Genomic DNA, 21,398 nt, shown 5'->3' with positions numbered 1-21,398 from the left:
GGGTTACTAGGTACTCTCAGAGCACATCAAGTCCCGTGCCCTCCTAGAAATTCAGCGCTCGAACCACTCTCGCATCCACGAGTTCTAACCCGAGAAAAAATAACAAAAAAACAAATCGACCCAATCTTCAGGTTCGTATCGTCAACGTCAGTCAACGGACGGATTACCAGAGGCTCGGGCGGCGACGAGGTAACGATGGATATCATAAGCCAACGTCATCAACAATTAATTACTAGAGATTCCCAGAGATGTCCAGATATGGTTGATCGAATCCTAAATAGGGGGCAACGAGCCCACGTATGATGGTACCGTATTATGTACGCTGTACTATGCATGCGGGGCTTCAAGCGACCCGAGACTCAAGGGATGCGTTTTCTATTATTAAGTAGGACTCCCTACCTCTTTAAGTCGATAAACAATATTATTGGAATTAGAAAGATGGAAAGAGATATATGTACATCGATAGATAGGTATGCGCATATGTATATACATTTTTGGATAAAAATAAGAGAAAAAATAGAAATAAAACAACAGAACAGAACAGAACAGAACATGACATAACAGAATAAAGTACAAAAAGAGCCAAGTCTTCAAAAAACGATGTCGATGTAACCGTACCGTTACAACTTTCTTCCGCGGCCCCTGGGTTCTGCATATCGTACCGTATACGCGGGCGTACCTAGTAGATGATGAGATGTTGGTGAATAAAGTCTGGACCTCCCAGGCTTGCTGTGTTTAGTCAAGAATAGCTAGCATTATCGTACGAGTAAATTCTTCAGTGACGAGTGGTAATAAAACACGACCAGCATCATATCTAGGATTAGAGCAATAGTCGCTTGTCTAACTATAGCATTATGCCTATTCAAGTCTAAGCCGTCTACCATTTATATGTGACATGCACAACATCTTAAAAGTCTACTATGTATGCCTTTAAACGCCAGACGCCCAAGATATAATTGGCGCCTAACGAATCTATCATCGAAGACTTTTTGTACATTACATACATACCTAGTACCTACCTATTAACTTCATGGTTCCAAGTTAACAATGGATACTCATGTCGGTATACTCGAGATCCGATAGCCTTACATACGATGGAGGCGATGGCGCAAGTGTATAGAAATAGCCTGGTTCCAAGTTATTACACATATTATAGGTCCGTTCGCTATACTGCCCAGTATACCTTGTTCTTAGTCGGCACTTCGACAACTTATCATCACGAAGTCTCGCTAATACGACTTTTATTAGAACCAATTACCCAAAACGTCCCAATTTTTATCTTCGAACACTTCATGTACGTTTCGAGGTGTTTCCGTTTCGAGTAATGCTCACTTGCTTGCTTATCATTGACTGGCAAGTCTTATGCTGCGCTGGTAAGAATCAGTTTGTCAGGCTGACAAAATAAAATATCTAAAGGAATATACCGCCAAGTATACATCATCGACTCCGAATATATGGCACCCAATCATCTGAGTCTTTCTCTTTTGCCACATCCTCGAAATTTAAACACACTATATCATACATACATGAACATATTTAGTCCCGAATAGGATGAGACATGTGCTTATCATTACGTACCTAGGTAATTTTAAACATTAAACAATTGTAAATAATACCAATTCAAAATGTTTGTTCGTGTTGTACAATCTTTTCTACCTTGGTTGCTTAGTCTTAGTCTTGTTTCTCAATGTCAATAGCGACGGCTCACAAGTCAAGCAAGTGTCATTCAAGACTCAAGCCAAACTTACCAAACCTCCTCGACAAGCATATCCCAAGTAATATCAAGGTAATAGCTGCCATCTCATACTTATTCCAGTTAGCCGCCTATAAAATATCTACCCTAACCTTGCAAAAGTTCCGATGCGTGCCTTCCCGGGACTGCTAGTTCGCAGTACATTAGCAAGGGTTAGCCGCCATATCCACTAACCCACTACGGGTATCACAGTGCTCTTCCAAGACACTTTCCCCCATTAAATCCACCTTGCCATGTTAATACCATGTTAATCTACGGCGCGCCACACCCCCCACCTCTTACCTTCCCCCCAAAGAAAGCTCGACAAGCTCCAGGGCTACTGTATGTCCTTGACCCTTGCCTCCAATCGGCTGGTGGCGCTTCCATCTGCTTTAATAAAGTTTGCGCCTCTCCCCAGTTGATCACAGCAGCAGAGCAGGTGCAGTCGAAGTCCCTTAAGAGCCTTTGAGGGGACTTTGTCTTACATAGGTTTTTTTTTTGTTCGAAGTTATAATTTTTCTCCAACCACGTTTCTCCATACTTCGAACGGTCAAATCATCCCACCTTATTTCTACCGCATAGTAAACAAACTTTAGTAGAATACAGTTATCCAGCAGAATCATCCGATCTCCAGCTCTGTTTCCAGCTCCCCGCGCACTTTGCTGTCCCATCTCCCCATTGGAAAGGTAAACTGTGGATGTCCCGCCTGGTCCACCACCGAGGCACCCTTGAGCGCATGAACCTTTACCACCTTACCAAACTCGACTTGCATTTACATATATAATACTCAGGTCCTTATTAGAGGACAAGACGCTCCACCTACACCCATTAGTACACGCTTTTTTCGAGTACGGCATATTTCACGCCTTAATTCTTCCTTCGCCCTCGACCTTGACCGACCTCTCTCAACCACGCTTTGTCAGCCCGACTTTCAGACCTCCCCGCCCATAGCATATTAGGCGTAAGAAAATAGGAATAATATTGAGATCGATTGCACAAATTACGTAGGACTCAATAAGGGAAAGAGAAAAAAAGAAAACAACAATTTGCGCAGAAGGTTAGGGGAAGCAAGAATAATCTAGCCATTATGAGTTCAGGTTATCCAGCTCCGCCTGTCCACCATTCGCAGGCATTCCCGCCCGAGATGCCAGGCCCGTCTGCGCATCACCCAGGCTATGCCCAACTTCCTCCACCTATGTCCTTCAATTATCAACAAGATCCTATAACAAACCCTCACCGCACGAATATGCCACCCCCGAGAACGAATATGGCCCCGCCCAACATGCCCGGCCCTAGAGACCGCACTGGAGAGCTCACCGCAACAGAGAACGGCGTTGGCGGTCCCGGTTCCAATCCGCTTACCTCTAAACCTGGAGCAGAAGAAAAGGACAAGCCGGCTCCGCAACCTATCGAGGGTACCGACACATCTAGGAAATATAGGTACTACTCATTCTCAGCTGTATAGCCCGCAATTTTTGGGTAGTGGGACTAACAAAGGACATAGACTCGAAGTTGTCCAACAACCTTTGAGGGCGAGAATGTGCGGGTTCGGTGACAAGGTAAGCACTATTTGCTGATTCTGTCTGTCGATTGAGTGCTAATTTCAAGTAGGATCGACGGCCTATCACCCCTCCGCCATGTATTAGACTCGTTGTGATGGATAAAACTACGGGCAAGGAAGTAGATTGCAAGTGGGTGAAACACAACACTGTTACTTCGTGAACCATAGCTAACCCTAAGCTAGTGAGGTTGAACACCAACATTATGTGTTGCACGTTGATCTATGGTCTGAAAATGGAGACAAAGAGGTTAATCTCGTCAAACACTCCCAGCAGTCGCCGTCCATTTCATCTACACAAGCCTCCTCTTTCCGAGAAGTAATCGAGGGAAGCCAGACCGGCGGCTATGGGTACCAATCCATTGTGCCCTCAAACCGGGAATATGCACAGCAGACCAATGCAGGCTACCCTCACGCAATGCCTCCTTATCAGCCAGACCCGTACGGACAAGGTAAATAATGTCCTGGTGACTCGTACCGCATTGTTTGGTTTCTCACACTCTTTGTAGGGTACGGTTATCCCCCACAAGCCCAGCCATACGGTTACCCTGGCGGGGGTTATCGAAACGACATGGTACCAGGTGTGCCTCAGCTTCCATCACAGCCAATGTTCGGACCTCGTTTTTCCCAAGATATGTCCGGGCACCAGATGACGCAACACCGTCTGATGGGACCTCAATCACCAAACGGCATGTACACGAGAAACCTAATTGGTAGCCTTGCTGCCAGTGCGTCGCGTCTCACCGATCCTACGGACAAGATTGGAATATGGTTTATTTTGCAGGATCTAAGTGTCCGAACTGAGGGCTGGTTTAGGTAAGTCGCCAAGCGCAAGCCACACGCGTCACGCTTACACAAGATGCAGATTGCGATTTTCATTTATCAATCTACGAAGACCGGATGCGACTTCTAATGGTGGCAGCGATGCCGAACTCCTGAACCGAGGCAGAGCGCCAGTTCTTGCGCAAGTTTTTAGCGAGAAGTTCCAGGTGTACTCGGCCAAGAAATTCCCCGGTGTCTGCGAAAGCACTGCTCTAAGTAAGTGCTTTGCTGTGCAGGGAGTTAAGATTCCAATTAGGAAGGATGGCCAAGACGGAAAGGGAAGCAAGGGTAGAGCATCGGATGATGAAGAGGACAATTAGGATTTGTCTCGACCGTTGTCCGAATATGGGACGAATTTGACTCCGTTGGATGTTACGCCTGCCGGGTTCGGCTACATTTCCCTTAGAATAGGGACAACCTATCATATCACGATATACCGTCGAGAGCATTTACGCTCGCATACCATTGGACGGTTACATATCAAAAAGGGACACAAATTCCACGTAGGGAATAGAAAGGTCCGTTTGATGCCGACGGAAAACGAGGTCGGGCGACGACAGGGCGAAACTTGGGATTGCCCGGTTCAACCTAGCATATGGTTGACTAGGTTTATACGTTACATTTGCAAACCGAGGATTTGGTTCTGCAATATACCCGCCATAAGCACAGATGAGATGTATGGAAGCGATGAATTTCAAAATAAAAGATATGCGCGTCATTGGTTTTCGGGACGCAGTAACTTTCCGTCTAACTACCTTGATGAATACCTAATTTCCGCCATTTGTGACCACTAGATATTTCCTACAATTTCTTAGGTATGTACAGAGTTGATGAGATCCATTACACTATATTTCTAGTTTTTCTTGGAACACTGCTACTAATCTCTTGTGCACAACCTTGGAAGTATACGTGGTTCGGGTGAGTATAGTACGACTAACGATAGGCACGTGTTTGTGACCCTAAGATCGATTTCACTAATGATCCGTGGTAGGTATGCCATCGAAAGTTTGTGTGCCTGGTAGATTTACCTTATTGTTGGGATGACAGATGGATATGCGCACCGGTACACTGTCACCAAACCTTAGAGACAAGACCGAGACTTGGCAAGGAGAATTTAGATAACCAGCAAATTTAACCCAGCTAACATGGAATATGCAGATGAATATCCAAGATCGAATATGTATGCAAACGTATGCTAGCTAAAGTTCGGATTGGGTTCTGGATCTCGTAGCTTGGAAAGATTTCGCTTACGATAAGACGGTTCCGTTATGCATTCCATTTTCGTTCTCTCACCAGAAACAAAGACCAACCGGCGTACCAGATACCTAAATTCATTTTCGTCAAAGCTCAGATCTGGTCTAATCTGGGGAAGGAGAACCGTACCTTCGGTAAGCTACTAGTAGATCAACTAGAACTAGTCAGCTTCACAGACGAGATTACATCTGATAAGGCTATCTTGGCCCTATATTCAGCTCGGCCTCACATACCTACACACCTAGGTAGGTATAGGTTGTGTGCTTGTTATTTACCTATCAAAAGACCGAGATTCAGTAATTTCAATATGTAAATCTATGAAATAGGTTTAATTTGTAAGTATGTAAATATGTATATATTATAAGAAATACTGTATTATGAGACTATCACGACAGCAAGAACAAGTTGGGCGTTGCGTGCAATGACGCCCCGGTGCTAAGAGAAGCCTGTATTTCCATTACGTCTTAGTTACCTCATCCGTCGGCTCTAGACGGTCAGCCCGGTTTCTTGGTAGTGGAACCTCTCGAACTCTACCATTCTTGCGGTGCGAATGATGTAACGAAATTTTTGTACGTACTTTCCCTAAATTCATTTTCGATTTAGTCGGGAAATTTCTGATTCGCCTCGTGATGTAAAAGCAGGCGCGCCTCGGTTGGGACTATTATGGTAGGTACTGTATGTAGGTAGCTGTTACCTCGAGACCCAGTAGTTTAGTCATATGAACGTCCCAGATTTCTGAGGCTTGCACTTGTCGCGGTTATTATAAGTCTCGCCCAGCACGGATTGCGCAATTCTTAAACCATCGGGTATAATTTAATCGAATTCGGGCACACCTTTTTTCGTCTTTGTCTTTGTCTCTGTCGCAATTGCTTACTTCCCGTTTACCCTCGAAAACTCAATTACTTACCTGGAAAATATTCGACTTTAGCGTCATTCTCTCTCCCGCATAGACGTTTTTGAAAATGACTGGGCATATGACTTCTACCGGCCGCGGTGGCGCTGGCAACATCGCCGACTCTACCAAATCCCCACAGATCCAGCCAGCCGACCTCGAAACGCCTACTCTGAAGACATCTGTTGTTACTACTGGCCGAGGAGGTTCGGGTAATATGGCACCGAATAACGATCCTGTCCAGACTCGAGCACGCCAGGATGTTGGCCCGTAAGTTTTTCGTCCTTTTTTTCCACGGTGAGAAGGTGTCATGCTGACATGGTTGATTCTAGTATCGAAAGACGGCCCAGCCAGGGCGCAACTCACGTAGGGCGTGGAGGAGCCGCCAACATTGTCAGGCCAGGCAGCGAGGAGGCCGAGATCGCGAGGGACGGTTCGGCTATCGACGACCAGCCTCATCGACACAACGGACTGGCTGCCAAGGCCAAGGAGTTCTTCAAGAAGGTTTAGGATGCTTTGAGAAGAAAAGGGTCGAAGGCGCCGTCCAAATAATTATTCTGCCATGACTGTTGTGCATGGGGTTTCATGCGGATTCGTTAGAATAAAAAGGGGGTTAGGTCTGTTTCTGGTCCGATATACCATCGGCATTGGTGAGCATGGAGTTATGGTTTGCATTTTAGTCGTGAAAGAGGCTACATACACGCCTAAAATAAAAGCAGGATTTGGTTGGCATGTCATAGGTTGTCTGCTCGACCGTAGTAGGACCGTGATTATACTATTGAAAAGAGTTGGTGTGTTAATTGGGGAGGGCTTGGTGGATTTACCCAAGATCACCCCCAGGGAGAGATGTGTGGTAGTCTATAGCTTGATTAATGAACTGATCTAGAAAACGCACCCACACCCACACGACCCCTTACTACTATATTTGATGGGAATAGATGGCCATGAAAAAGGGTTCAGGGATGGAAATTATATACATAATGACCTACTCATAACCGTATTTTGTGATATATCTACCCCGTATACGATGCATCATACGACTCATGGGGACTTCGTTATGATCATTCCTACTGTATAGACTACATGTAGGTAACGTACCTACCTATTATTCCGACCCATGAACCTCTTAAAGATGAGGTTGTGCAACTACCCCTTCCCATATAGGGCATACATCGACAAACTAACTGTTAGTTACACGTGGTTTAACAAATCCCGAATATATTGAAGAATTATGGCACGTCTGCAGATTCGAAAAGCAAGGGGGGAAGTTTGCTAATCCAATGTGAACTACCCCTGAGTGGGTGTATATCATCTTGACCCCTTCCAGCTCATTCTTACTGGTCCAGATTCGCTTATTATTCCTGTTCTTAAATGCATAGTGAATTTTGTGTTGGTGACTCCTGTCTTTTTTTTAAGCATGCGTGATTGGTTCTATAACTTTGGCGGCAACCGGCGAACGACGACAATGGTGATTACGGTGCTCGTACTGTACAATGTCTTGGATACAGAAATTTGCAAGTAGTAGAAGGGGGAATCCCTAGATCTTATCTGGTTGATCTATAGTCCTTTAAATGCTATACTCCGAGAAAGGGGGCCATTGATATGCGAATCGCGATTCCGAGGCCAATCCCGGTTCACGGTTCCGACTGCGGAACTATTCGTGACTCACGAAAGTCCCGACGCCGTCGCCGATAAGTTCGGATGTGACCCGTCTCGAAACGGAATTTATGATTTGTCTCGTCTTCCGGGCCTGCACGTACTATACCTACTATAGACCTACCGTTTCCCCGCCTTTACCTACCTTCTAAATGTATGCATAGTAATAATTTAGGGAGGGAAACATACCCTGACTAATCTAAACCGGCGAATCATTCCAAGGCTATTTCGATAAGTTCACAACAAGGTTTCAAGACCCAAAGGAATCCCGAAACCTCACCCCGGCACGATTATATACATACACACCTAGGCGCAACATGCCTCCTAAGGTAGAGGTCTACACCACGCCCCCACCGGCCCTCGAGAAGCTCCTACGGTCGCACCACCTCCCGCATGCGCTGCCGCTACTGCGCCGTTTGAGATTCACGCGCTTCCCGGGGGGTATCACGGAGCACACACGCATCCTATACGCATCGGCATCGGGCGCCGAGCTAGGGGATGACACCCCCGGTGACGAGCCCTTCGCCGCCGCGTACTTAGATTTCTCGCGCGGCCCCGAGACCGAAATCTGGCTGTATGCCTCACTGGAACGGCGACCGGATGCGCTAGCCCGCGCCGCTTCGTCGGTCGGTAGGGAAACTAGGACCGATGACGAGGAAAGCAGGGAAGAAGCATCAGCGACATGCGCGCGCCTAGTCCTACGAGAAGTCAAGCGTCTGCGGGACCTGTACTCAGCGGCGCGCGCACAGGTCTCGCACGTATTCGCCGGCGCGCTGAGCGAGACGTTGCGCCTGGCGCTGCTGAACCAGGGTATAGTCTTCGAGTTCGTGAGTATTTTCGACAAGTGGATTTTCCGCCTGCAGGACCTGCCTGCGGTGCGGGATCCGCTGGGCGAGGGGATGGAATGGGGACCGGTGAGGAGGAAGGATATTCCGCTTATGCTTTCGCGGACGAAGATTCCTAGGACTGAGTATGTTATTTCCTGTTTCCTATTCTTCTTTTTTTTCCGGGAAAGGGGGATAGTGTGGGACATGGTTGACTGAGTTGTTTTGTACAGACGGACTGTGATGTTATTGCCTAGCATGGCGGTTTATCGTGACGACGGAACGCCTATCGCGTGGGCTTTCCTGGGTCCGGATTCTTCGCTGAGCAGCCTTCATTGCGAGGAGGAGTGGCGCGGGAAGGGGTTTGCGAAGGCTGTGGCTGTTAATATTTTTCGAGAGCGCTTGAAGGACTTTGATGACGATGGACATTGTTGGGCGAACGTCGCGCCGGACAACCCCAAAAGCCAAAGAGTTTGCAAGAGTCTAGGCGGAAAGGTGGCTTGGGCGGTCTCGTGGTAAGTGTAACCATTCATGCATATTGATATTTCATCACATTTTTTCTCTACCGAGTGACTAACTAGAAGTAGGAGTAGGATAGATCTAGACAAGAGTTTTCCGGACCAATAGATAGCTTGTTAGTAAGTCTCAATAGAAATATAGTGAACTTTGCAACGTTCTATCAACTGCTAGTTAATCGCTTGATTTCTTGAAGATAAAATTTTAGATCATCAGGCTTCACGAATGGTGTGATACCGTGGCCTAAATTGGCGATCCAACCCTTTTTGCCGCCTCCAAAGCCTTTGACCATCTCCTCTACCGTTTCGGTTATAGATTCATGCGTGCCGTATAATACTCCGGGGTCCGCATTTCCTTGGAGTACGATGCGTCTATTCCCCCGAATCTTGACGGCTTCCGCGGCGTCGATTTGCCAGTCTAATCCCACGACATCGTAGCCTAGATTGCATACTGAATCAAGAGCGTAGTCGGCTCCTTTAGGGAAGACGATCATAGGCACTTGCTCCAACCCCAGCTCTGTTAACCTCTTGGGTAGATGCTTAGAGATATAAGCTAGGTAGGGTTCGCTGAACTTCTTGAAGGTTGAAGGAGACAACTCTCCTGCCCATGAATCAAATACTTGGATCATCTGAGCTCCTGCCTGAACTTGTAGCGCTAGATGTTCAACGCAGACCTCCGATATCTTTTGAAGCATGGCCTTGGCCTCTTCTGGATGGCGGTAGATCCACTTCTTGCTCTCGATGAAAAGCTTCGTCCCGCCGCCCTCAACCATGTAGCAGAAGAGAGTCCAAGGGGCTCCACAGAAGCCAATCAACGGCACGCGGCCTTTCAGCTTCTTCCTTGTCAACGTTACAGCCTCGTAAACATAACCTAGTTCGGCCGCAACATCTACACTTTTGTTGAGAACTTTGGCGTACTGGCCGTCGTCGGGGGACTTTAATGGGTCCGGAAAGTGCGGACCCTTCTTCTCTACCATCTCGACGACCATGCCCAAAGCTTGGGGTATGACGAGGATATCAGAGAAGATGATAGAGGCATCTAGCAAGCCAGCAAAGCGCTCGATGGGCTGCAGAGTCAAGGTAGAGGCAATCTCGGGATTGCGGCAGACCTCAAAAAAGTCCCGGTTCCCCTTTGCTTCGTGATATTCCGGTAGATACCGACCAGCTAACAGTGAAATTAATGGAAAATTCCTTCATGGGCGGTATAATCCGTGTATACCTTGACGCATGATCCATACTGGAGCACGCTCTACATCTTCGCCTATATCATACCACAAACACTTAAGTTAGTCTATAGCTTTAGAGTACTCGTAAAAACTAAATGGCACACACCTCGTGCCGTTCTCAAGACCAAATCATTAGTCAATGGTTCAAAGTCGTGGGCCATTGTAAATCGATATATACAAATGACTAAGGGCTTGGTTGAAGGTTGAGGGTGTTACGGTGGGATGTGCTTAAGTAAAAAGCTGTAGAAATACTAAGTATGTAGGGGTAGGTACCTTTTACTGGTAGGGGTAGCTTTAGTGGTGGGATGAACCTCGACAGCGGGGTCACGGAATACGGAAAGTGCGCATGTGGAGATAAAAAGTTCAAACTGGCCAATGAAATTGATTTTACGCTCAACTCGACTTTAGACTTCAAATTACAATTACAATTTTTCAATTTCGACATTTATCTTCGGTAATCGATAGTTACTACCCAGGTTCTTACCTACAGAAAGTAGCAATGATCTCTCTAGGACTATCGAATTATTTATGATCGAATGGAGAATATGTGTGTCTTGCCATTCTCCTCTTCCCTTCTTCATCAATGACTACCTTTCTGGCCTTGCGGTACCGCCGTGCCACTTACCGTCACCTCTGCTCCCATAACGATGCTGCGCAGCTTCCCGAAGCCCTTCTCAACGTCTTATTTGATCGCTACTACGCCATAACAAGGACTGCTGCTCGATATGGCTCCTCTGTCCCGGGGCCAATGGAGAATAGGAGGCGCATAGGGAAAAGGCATATGGCAGAACTCAACTTTGGCCAGTCTCGCAGCGCCTCGCCATTATGGGCGCTCGAAAATCTACCCGACCTCACACAATGGAAATGGAAGCCACCCTCATCATCCGATGAACTGCTTCGACAAGATATAGCTAGGGATGGAAAGCAAAGAGGCATAGTGCAATCTATGATGAAGTGGTTCGCTAGTAGTACAGATCCAGCTCTAGCTCCAGCTCCAGATATTGCCTCGGTTGATGTAGGGGATTACTTAATACACGAGCCAGATGCTGCAGAACAGCCTTTGCAGAGAATAGTCTGGAATTCCCAAACCGGTCCATCGGAAATCATTGAAACTGGACTCGATCTTATATCTCGAGATTTATCGTCGGATATGACGGTCGTCATAAAACCGAATTTCTCAGACTTCCGCGACAGGTTCAGAGAATGCTTAGCCAATGGTATTTTTTCTGGAGAGACCACCTGTTCTGTACTCGACGGTATCTATAATGGGCTCGCGATACTACAATCGAATACTGTTAAGCCTTTGGAACGAACGATTGCCAATCAATTTATGCTAGGCCTACTTACCACAACAATCCTAGGGTTATCTAATAGCAGTATACACAAACACAACGATTCAGCTCACCTCATCTGGGAAAAAATCTTGCAGATAACATCAAAGCTACAGATGAATAGCCTTCGCATATTGACGGACTCTGTGTCCAATATACCAGACCATCGCTTAGGCGACATATCTCCATATATACTGTTAAATTTGAATGCCTATTTAATGGCTTCAGGACGCGAGAGGAAGCATTCATCATTGGTCCGCCAAGCTAACAAGATGGCTAAGTCTTTGAGAAGTCTTGATCTAGCCAGTCACCCTCAAATATTAGAATGCGGTACTTCGTACGTGTTAAATTATATGGCATCGAATAGCGCCGGGTACTCGCAAGTACGTTTCAGTTGGCTGCAACTTTTGGCCAGGCTACCGAACGTAGATTTCGACTCATTGGTGGAAACATGTTCTGTCCTTGAAAGTGGAAAACATGCTGAGCCTCTCTCGAATAAAGAGATCTGCGAGATGTATCTAGCTAGACATCGATCTACAATTAAGGAAGCGCCAACAGTACGCAATATGCTAGCGGAAGAAGTCCACGGCAACAAAGACTCTCGGTTTTATGGCTTATTTAGCATGGCCTTCTGGCAAACCGGACAATTCGATCACGTCAAGGACTTTTGCAAATTTCTCGAGAAGCTGGGCCGGGATCAAGATGTTATGCGTCTTGCGAAAGGACTCCGGAACCTTGTGTCAAACGAGGTGAGACCACTAGCAAATATCGCCATCGGGGGACGTCTGCCTCTACTAGCTATAGAAATTATTAGCATCTACGAGAAGAGTAGAGCTAGCTCTAGGCTTTTCTGGGATTCTGAATTTTCATCCAAGGCCTTGAAACTTTTGATGGATTCTCCATTCCTGAGACAAATCGAAGTTCTCCGCGCGTTGCGTGTGAGATGTCTATCGAGGAGGAGACGATATCGGTACGGACTCGCCAGCAAGCATGAAATACAAAAGATAACCCTGAAGGCGATTCAAGCAGCGAGGGCGGTTGCCATTTCGCCAGTCATAACACCTAGGACCTCCCTGAACCTAATCACACAATGCATATATTATCTTCAGAGACTTCCCCGGGCCGTGGTACCAGTTCCAGTCTTGCGGGCTCTATTACACATTGTCACAAGGGATCTCGCGCGTGGGGGGCCAGGCAGAACTGCCCGAATACGTTGGGTTTTGGGATTGTTACACAGGAACGTCGGCCGCGACCATATGGTACGGATAGGGCTCGGCCTTAGGCGATGGAGAGAGCTCAACTTGAAAGAGCTCAACGACCGGCGTCGCCGCGAGGGAGTTGGATGGAGCGCCAGCTGAAGCTAAGATAACTTTAAACCCTAAAGGAATTCAGCTGCTGGGTCATCTACAAGAGCAGGGCCGACTGATACAGACCGAATACGGATCTTGAGATCTGAAGCTTGTTCTGCATGCACTCACACTTAGATCCATAATTAGAACACCAATAATACCTACATACAAAGCCAGATGATAAAGGGTTGTCGGTATCACAAGCGGAGTTCTATAAACTACGTAATACTCGACTGATTCTGACCGGGCTCGCTTCTTCAAATATCGGGAAGAAGGCTGTGATTGGTATCCTACAACTGCTTAAAGTTTTTTGTTGGAAGGAGTTGAGCTTATTATTACATTGCCATCGGTTACACGGCAGTTAGGGTGCCTACAGACATGACGGATTGGCGTTAGCCCCTCCTATGTGGCCCCCAGATATTATCTTTCCTGGGGCTTTAGGTACTAGGCTAGGTGCTGGGGGCGGGCTTAGCAATATTAACTCTACATGACGAAGGATTTGATAGGGATGAGGGGGGTAATTGGGGGATTATGTTAAATGCATGTGGTCTTATTCGGCTCTACTTTGAGATTCTTCGCTTGTTGGATATCCTTAGAGGATAGTCGGGAGGGCCGAATGAGGCTAAGTGCCTATCTTGGTATGTGCTATTCTATTCAGCGCACTGTAAATCTGTGACAAGCCAGCCATTTACAGAACATTGAATTAAGAAGATTAAAAGAAGTCAGCATCTAATCTGTCGATTTCTTGATTGGGCAACTGCAAATGGTTAGTTCTGATTTTTGTGCATAAGGTTATTCCTTGAACTGTTTCCCCCGTTTACTCGGGTAGCTTACCCGGGGCGCTGGTCGGGTCACTACCTAATCATGTTCGATCCACTGAAGTCAATGCTCGTTAACAGTTAACAGTTAGGTAATCTGGTAGTCTGGATTGCTAAAGATTTAAAGATACCTACCCCTACCTGCCTACATGTAGGTACATACGTACATCTATATAGGTAGGTAGGTAGGTATACTTCATACAAGCGTACAAAGTACCTCCACATCCACATAGGTATGTACTATGTACAATGTTTTCAGGTGGGGTCGGTGTCTTATTGTCTCAGGGCTTTATGTAGGAGGAAGGCATGTACAGTAGCAGAGTAGGTAGGTAGCTACAGCCCGGTATGGGATGAATGTACCAGTATAGATGTAGCTGGAAGTCGTCTATGATTCGTAAGGCAAATGGCAAATGGCAGGCACAAGACAGAATACCTAAGAGGAAACAGCCCCACTACGCGCCGCCCAGTGTATGTACTCCAGAATGTTTCCTTTCCTTTCCTTCTCATGTTTTTTCCCTTCTCCTCCTTCGCCCCATGTCATTTCGTCTATTTAGAGCTATTAACGATGGGGGGATAGGCAGTTTTAGCCTTGTCTCCTTGTTTTTCTCTCTCATAACTCACTCACTCCACCCACCATCCCCGACTCGCTAGATACCCTGCGATTATTCGTGGGTGCTCCCGACATGCAGCAGCAGTATCAGCAACGAAGGTGGTCATCTAACTCTGCCGTTTTCATCCATGGACGTTAATTGCATGCAAGGGAGCCCACGGGATCGGTACCTATATTACTACCCCCCTTCAACCTGCGGAATCCACCGAATCCACCTGGGTAGTCCCAATACCGCAGAGACGTATATTCAGATGCCGGTGCTGATCGGGTTCTGATCTTGGATACCATATAATAGACCAAGCTCACCGCACCTAAGAAACCACTCATTTACGCCCGTATCTTTACCATATTGTATCCAAGAGAATCCTACGAATACCCAGAAAGTCAAACAAAAAAGAAGTAAATTGGCCCAGGCGCTCAATTAGCCAATACTAGTATCCCCGACGCTTTGGGTGAGATCTGACATGAAATCTGGGGGGTTAGATGGACCTATGAGATCGAGGCGACGATCCACCAGGCGGCGTCGGCGCATTAGTAGAACTCGTAAAGTCCTGAACAACCCCGAGGAACTCCGGTCGCTACTCTACCACAGCACCGTCCCTTAATCATGGATCAGACCGACCACGTGCCCGGCTTGGATCCGGATGCTCATTCGCGGTCCGTCTGGCAAGCGAAGCCCATCCGCCGGCGCAATCGCATGATTAATAGGTGAGATATATTCTATTACTATACATCCAAATTATGTATTGAAAGGGGGAACCATACGATTATGTCTATTTATTCTTTAAGTTATTTAACACCGTACCCATATTTCTTCTCGCTGGTATAAAGCGCCGAAGCTAACTCTCAAGTACGGAGAGTGCCCTAGAAACAAGATTCGGTTTTCCGGTATCTAGGTCCAGACCTTCCCGGTAAACCGATGTTTTGTTTCTTTGCGCTCCGTATATAAAGTTGTTTGGAATGCCGAAGAAGAAAATTAAAATGTTCCAAGACAAGCCCTTCATGCACAAATTGCGTCAAGGCCGGACGAGACTGTCTTTATATAGGACCACGATTAGACGAAGCAAGTCAAATGCGCCTGGCCGAAATTAAGGAGAAGCAAGGAACTCTTGAGCGAGAACTTGAGCGGAATGTTGCGAAGTCTACAACTTCGAAGAACACGCTACAACAGCGCATCCTGGCCGATGATATTGCAGGCGACTTTGACGAGGAACGCGATTTAGAGGCCACACCCCTCGCGGCATTAGACATGACATACGAGGACGATGTCGACGGGGCGGGCGATATGATAGATCTCGGAATCCAGATAGGGAAAATGCGCATTACCGAAAGGATAGGTGGACTATCGCGACCTAGAATATCAGAAGAGGTATGGATTATACTTAATAGTTTCAGCTTATTTACTCACAATAATGAACTGCAGATAGCAGCAGGCTTATCGGGGGTGCAGCCTCCAGGTTTACAACCTCCAAACGGAGGCCAGACACCAGGAATTGAAGACTTGCCCGAATTCCTTAAACCAGGAGATCAATACATAGTGCCGACTAGTGGATTCTTCTTTGGTCAAATAGGGGAACCGCCGACCATACTCCAATTCTTGCCTCCTAGGTCCGTCGCAGATTGGTTGATGAAGAAATACTTCATTGCCGTCCACCCAATTGCTCCCTGTGCCCACCGGCCATCTTTGGAGGCTATCTACGCGACTTTCTGGGAAGAGATAAACGCAGGTTTTGAACCTAGGCCTTCGATGCAAGCTATCATTTTCGGGGCCATGTTTAGTGGCGCTGTTAGCATAGATGAGAATGCAGTCTTTCCCGAGTCAACTGGATACTCGAGAGCGTATTGGGTTACCACCCTTAAGCTAGGCACCGAAAGCGCTTTAAGCAAGGCAAACTTTCTGCGGACTACTAAGGTGGAAACGATGCAGGCTTTTATTATATATATGGTGAGTTCAGTCCCTTGTGAATAGGTTACGGTACTAACTCGGCGTTAGATTCCCTTATGCAGAGGTGAGGTTTCGAGAGCCCATTCCGTACTTGTTGGTGCTGCGGTACGAATGGCTGAGTGCATGGGCTTGCACCGTGATGGAGATGCATATGGTCTCACGCCCCTCGAAACGCACGTTCGTCGTTTGATCTGGCACCAGCTATGCTTCCTCGACATTCGGACTTGCGAAGCTCAGGGACCTAGGCCGGTTATCAGACGAGATGACTATGACACAAAGTTACCTATAAATTGTGACGAAGATGAACTTACGCATGCAACCGCACCACCCGAATCTTCAGACGAATGGACTACTAATACACTTCCCTTAATCCGGTTTGAGATTAACGAGATGATGCGCACTATATGGATCGATAGACGGAGGCTTGAGACTCACCGGACCACGCTAACAGCCGTGCTCACCAAAATCGAAAATTTCCGTAGGAAAATGTCAGAAAAATATGATCACCTCCTAGATGTTACCCAACCTATACAAAGATATGCCAAATGTGTCATGTATCTATTGACATATCGCCTACACGTCATGGTCCTTCACCCTTACCACTCTAACGCTGCTAACCCTATGCCCCCGCGGCTGAACCAACTCCTCATCACCTCCGGCATTATGATCGTCGAACTTGCGATCCAACTCGAAACCAATCCAAATTTTCATGAATGGGCATGGTACCTGGGTGCTTTCTTCCAATATCAGGTAGCGCTATTGCTGGCAACGGAAGTTTACTTCCGCCCACAGACTCGCGAGGCAGACCGGATATGGACATGCTTAGATTATGTTTTCAGCATGGATCGTAGGCTTCCACCTGAAGCCAAGGCCATACAACTTCTATCCGAAATACAGGGAAAGACGGCGGTATATATGCGCATGCGGAAGATGCGTGGGCCAACAAGTCTCTCGCGAGCCGCCCCAGGACACAATGCACTTGCTGGGACCGGGAAGCCGGTCTCGGTGGTACATAATCATACTCGACAACCACCCGTAGGAATGGATATGCCGAAGGTTGAACCGGGGTATACTCCTCCACTTCCGGCCGGTCCCCCAATACCACAGCAGCAAATGGTTTTTGCTGGCGTTTCTGACGGGCAAGCGTTGTGGAGCCTACCGCCGAGTCACTCAAGCCCGGGAAATAGCGATTCGTCGAATACAGATCAAGGGAGCCAGAGGGTTATTATGTCGGCCGTAAGGGGTGGAGTAGGGACGACCCAGGGTAGCGTCATGGATACCATCGATTGGGTGAGCCCCCAATATCTTAACTATAGTGACCTGTGACTTGAATTGCGCGCTAACCTAGGAGCTAGGACACCATCAACAACCTCTTTCCCAACGATCCGCAAACGGGCGGGATAAGCATCCATGGCTTCCATGACCCTACTTTTACCATCGCGAGTTGGTGCGGTTAAGGAGATAATATATAAATCGTGTTTATTCCATTTTCATCTCAACTCAAAAGATTAGACGATATGAAGCAATTCGCGATGGAGACTTAAGGATACTGTTTTTGTATATGAATAGCAAGGTATGAAGGATAACGAGATACGGAGATAAAGGAACGTACCTAGTATATACCACGATGAAATTTTGGCATTCATTTATTTTTACGTCCGTATTATTTACCTACTATCTGAAATTCAACCAGATCTTCAAGATTTCTTATCTAGCCTTGGACCTTGCCGTTATCAAGTGGGCACTTACATAGAAGACGACTAGCCACATATTATCAACTAAAAAAAAATTTAAAAAAGAAAAAAAGAAAACGTACAACACCGGGGATTCGCTGGTCGTCACCGACCCAACTACTGATCCGGCGGTATCCAGTTTATCAAAGGGAGAGCGGACGGGATCCCGAGTTCTCTAGATCCTATGGTCGTACGTGATAGCCTAGGGCGTTTTTATAGCTTATAAGCTAAGTGCCACCACAAACAACGGCTACGGGAAACTCAAGGACGAATGTTACCACGACGAGATGCACCGGAAATATATTAGATGGAGATTTGTTTCCCGCTACTTGAATCTACACAGTCACGAGAAGCACACATCATATCAAAGCATCGAGACACGTAAAAGTGGTAGTGAATAGGTAAATTTGAGTTCTGTATGAAGTACACGTTCCTAGAAACGAACTAAGGAAAAAGGTGAACACTTTCTTAGGTCATAAGTCGTTAGAGCCGTCCAGGACATCCCGTTTCTATTTCCCCGATTTCCCGTGACGTAGACGGCGAGGGAGAGTTTTCGAATTTCCGACGTAGTAAAAAATCGTTCCATGGTATTGTAGAGAGACGAGATGCGATGCGACGTGATTTGAATAATGATCATCAAGAGTGGAAAATAACGGTCCGACCCATGCAGTCAAGTGTAGGCAATCAAGTAAACGCCGACCAAGGTATAATCGTCAACCTCCCGCAAGATCCAAATGACTTTTTTCGAGGCCGGGATGATTATAAAAAAGATAAAAGAAAAAGGAAAATGGACCGATCTACCGGTTCCGCCTTTACCCCCTCATTAATGCGTACGTATTTACTACACTCGTCACCTTATCCCCTTTCCTGCCTTGCCTCCCCCTTCCTTTTATTACTCCCTTCCGAGGGAACTCCTTGTTGTTTTGTTCTCTTATTGTTCAGCGAGGATGACTCCATCCTCTAAATGTAATCCCTCTCATGGGGTGGTGTTGGCATCGGCAGCGGTGCGTCCTGCATTTGGACGCTAACCGTGCTCTGGCCTGCCGCGGACATGGAGGGGGTGGCGCCTCTACTAAGTGGCACTCCGCCCGCGTCGCTCGAAGGCGTCACCATACGAGCGGGAGCATGGCCCGGGGGCTTTGCGACAAGCACCTTCGCGGGACATATGACAATCTCTTCATCACCAACACCATTGTCGTCTCCCTTCTTAACGACGAGGGGAAATAGTACGGTACGGACAACAGCACCTTCTGCCTCGTACTGTTCATTTGATTTTTTGTCGCCAGACTTTTCATTCATAAGCACCGCGTTGAAAGAGACAGTTCTTGCTAGATCACCGTTGGCATCGTACTCGGGCTGCAAGGGTGGTAACATCATGTACTCGGCACGTTGGGTACGCATCTCGATCGATAGATCGACGGCCTCACGCATGACGCGGCGTAACTGCGATTGTATCTGGGCCTCTAGGTTGGACGGCGGCGGTAAGATCATGCACAGTGTCTGGAAAATTGCCTGCACGACGGCTTCGGTATCTTGGTTACGTTGATCACCGAACGCTGGCCTCTTAGACAGCAGCGTCAGCGTTACGGCACGCCATTGCCGGACAGCTTGGGGTGGCCCGACTTCTTGTAGGAGCTTCTCGAGGGACTTTAGCTTCTGCCTTTGCTCCCTGTCCATGCCGAAGAGATAACGCGTGAACACGAACTCCCAAATCATGTTCATGGTCATCGACATGAAGATATCGCGACGCCTTACGCGGTCGCTTAGATAGGTGTCCACATCGGAACCATCTAGGACGGAGTTGTCCAATCGATCGATGATCTTCTCATCGTTAATTTCACTTGTCAATCGACAAGCACGCATGTCGGAAAATTTCGAGAAGCGAAGGACCCATTGTTGCACGTGAGAGCACAATTGTTGGCAGCGATGGTCAAAATGATCCTCGTCTTTAAGGCGGAGGAACTCGGCATCAGGAGGCTTCGATGCGAGAATTTGTTGTTGCATCTCCCTGACCTGCTCTTTAGTGGCCTCGAGCTGAGCGCGAAGTTCTTGTATCTCTGCGTCCTTTTGTTCTAATGTCCTAGTGAACTGATCCCGAGTGGTTCGGAATTCATCGAGTTCTTTAGATGTAGACGCGTGTCGTGACTCGAGTTGGCCGTACTTCTCGTTATGTTTTAGGGCGAGGACATTGTTGGCACTATGCAGGCCTTCGTTGATCTCAGTCAAACGTGTGACTTCTTTGCGTAGCCATTCGAGCGATGCCTTGAGACTTTCGATTTCGGCATCGCGTTCGGTGATAGCGGAGACAGCTTGATTATTGAGATTTTGTTCGGCATGTACTTTTGCGTCGGCAAGCGCGCGATTTTCTGCTATTAGCTGTTCGACTCTGGATTCGAGCTCTAATACCTGCATGCTCTGTCGACGTCGCATGCTTTGTGGCCTCGTTGGGGACCGCGGGGATCCAATACGGCCCTCGCCATATCCATCCTGCAGAGGGGAGTTAGCAAATAGAATGGTACCCATCTCATCATTGGTGTTTTTTTATTGGACTTAATGAATTTAATGGATAGAATATACAGAAATGAAAGATGCGGTCACAACATAATTACTTACATATACGTCGGTCATGTCCTTGGCTCGGACACGGCCTTCGTTAGCGATGGGTGTTGTGCTTTCGATTTGGTTCGAGTGGATATTTTCTCTCGTCTCTTCATTATTCGGGAGGTTGGAGCTCAGCGATCTCAGGTCACCGCTCATTCGCCTATCCACCCGTCTAAGAAGCGGTGGGGTATTATTGCCTGATCTGAATGTGTAGCTGCCTGGACTTTCAGGCCGAAATGAAAGCGGGTCTGGTGTCCGTGTCCTTCTAAATCGGGAAATGTTTATATTCGACGCAGATCGTCGAGCTTGGGGTAAGCCCTGTAAGCCCTCCGTCCGCGGCGTCGTTGAATGACTTATATTGTCCGACACGCTTCTTTGCTGTTGAACTTGCTGTCCTAAATCACCGTAACTTTTTGAAGTTTTTGATGAAGAGCGCGATAATTTCTTGGGATCCGTCATGGGTTTCTCGTCATCCTCCTGATTGCGCATGACTGGTGTCTCTAATTTTGGTGTATCATCTCCCAACCCTAGT

At 47.2% G+C, this 21,398-nt stretch overlaps 7 protein-coding genes across 7 annotated transcripts; 5 read left to right on the top strand and 2 right to left on the bottom strand.

The window, feature by feature from the left end:
- Nucleotides 1–2,220: 2,220 nt before the first annotated feature.
- GGS22DRAFT_149947 (uncharacterized protein) lies at nt 2,221–4,890 on the top strand. The gene is made up of 6 exons (XM_047959228.1): nt 2,221–3,172; nt 3,237–3,291; nt 3,344–3,423; nt 3,477–3,742; nt 3,800–4,106; nt 4,156–4,890. Exons 1-6 carry the CDS (start codon nt 2,820–2,822, stop codon nt 4,430–4,432), a joined length of 1,338 nt encoding a protein of 445 aa, XP_047823912.1. The 5' UTR covers nt 2,221–2,819; the 3' UTR covers nt 4,433–4,890.
- Nucleotides 4,891–5,963: 1,073 nt separating this feature from the next.
- On the top strand, nt 5,964–7,233 carry GGS22DRAFT_149944 (uncharacterized protein). The gene is made up of 2 exons (XM_047959227.1): nt 5,964–6,528; nt 6,591–7,233. Exons 1-2 carry the CDS (start codon nt 6,329–6,331, stop codon nt 6,766–6,768), a joined length of 378 nt encoding a protein of 125 aa, XP_047823911.1. The 5' UTR covers nt 5,964–6,328; the 3' UTR covers nt 6,769–7,233.
- Nucleotides 7,234–8,231: 998 nt separating this feature from the next.
- Nucleotides 8,232–9,365, top strand: GGS22DRAFT_183427 (uncharacterized protein; the record flags this gene model as incomplete). Its single annotated transcript, XM_047964087.1, has 3 exons — nt 8,232–8,884; nt 8,972–9,253; nt 9,326–9,365. 3 exons carry the CDS (start codon nt 8,232–8,234, stop codon nt 9,363–9,365), a joined length of 975 nt encoding a protein of 324 aa, XP_047823910.1.
- GGS22DRAFT_149940 (uroporphyrinogen decarboxylase) lies at nt 9,325–10,722 on the bottom strand. Its single transcript, XM_047959226.1, has 3 exons — nt 10,586–10,722; nt 10,473–10,514; nt 9,325–10,418 (listed from the first exon to the last, which is right to left on the bottom strand). The coding sequence occupies exons 1-3, from the start codon at nt 10,638–10,640 to the stop codon at nt 9,418–9,420; spliced, it is 1,098 nt and encodes a 365-aa protein (XP_047823909.1). The 5' UTR covers nt 10,641–10,722; the 3' UTR covers nt 9,325–9,417.
- A 192-nt stretch (nt 10,723–10,914) lies between these two features.
- GGS22DRAFT_149939 (uncharacterized protein) lies at nt 10,915–13,852 on the top strand. Its single transcript, XM_047959225.1, has one exon. It carries the CDS (start codon nt 11,063–11,065, stop codon nt 13,166–13,168), a length of 2,106 nt encoding a protein of 701 aa, XP_047823908.1. The 5' UTR covers nt 10,915–11,062; the 3' UTR covers nt 13,169–13,852.
- A 1,492-nt stretch (nt 13,853–15,344) lies between these two features.
- GGS22DRAFT_8022 (uncharacterized protein) lies at nt 15,345–18,207 on the top strand. The gene is made up of 4 exons (XM_047968138.1): nt 15,345–15,956; nt 16,011–16,532; nt 16,581–17,822; nt 17,888–18,207. The coding sequence occupies exons 1-4, from the start codon at nt 15,660–15,662 to the stop codon at nt 17,987–17,989; spliced, it is 2,163 nt and encodes a 720-aa protein (XP_047823907.1). The 5' UTR covers nt 15,345–15,659; the 3' UTR covers nt 17,990–18,207.
- Nucleotides 18,208–19,004: 797 nt separating this feature from the next.
- On the bottom strand, nt 19,005–20,798 carry GGS22DRAFT_149935 (uncharacterized protein). The gene has a single exon (XM_047959224.1). It carries the CDS (start codon nt 20,786–20,788, stop codon nt 19,226–19,228), a length of 1,563 nt encoding a protein of 520 aa, XP_047823906.1. The 5' UTR covers nt 20,789–20,798; the 3' UTR covers nt 19,005–19,225.
- Nucleotides 20,799–21,398: the final 600 nt, after the last annotated feature.

This window comes from Annulohypoxylon maeteangense (genome assembly GCF_022496945.1).
Source record: "Annulohypoxylon maeteangense strain CBS 123835 unplaced genomic scaffold GGS22scaffold_1, whole genome shotgun sequence".
Lineage (NCBI taxonomy): Eukaryota > Fungi > Ascomycota > Sordariomycetes > Xylariales > Hypoxylaceae > Annulohypoxylon > Annulohypoxylon maeteangense.
This window is presented reverse-complemented; position numbering and strand designations above follow the sequence as displayed.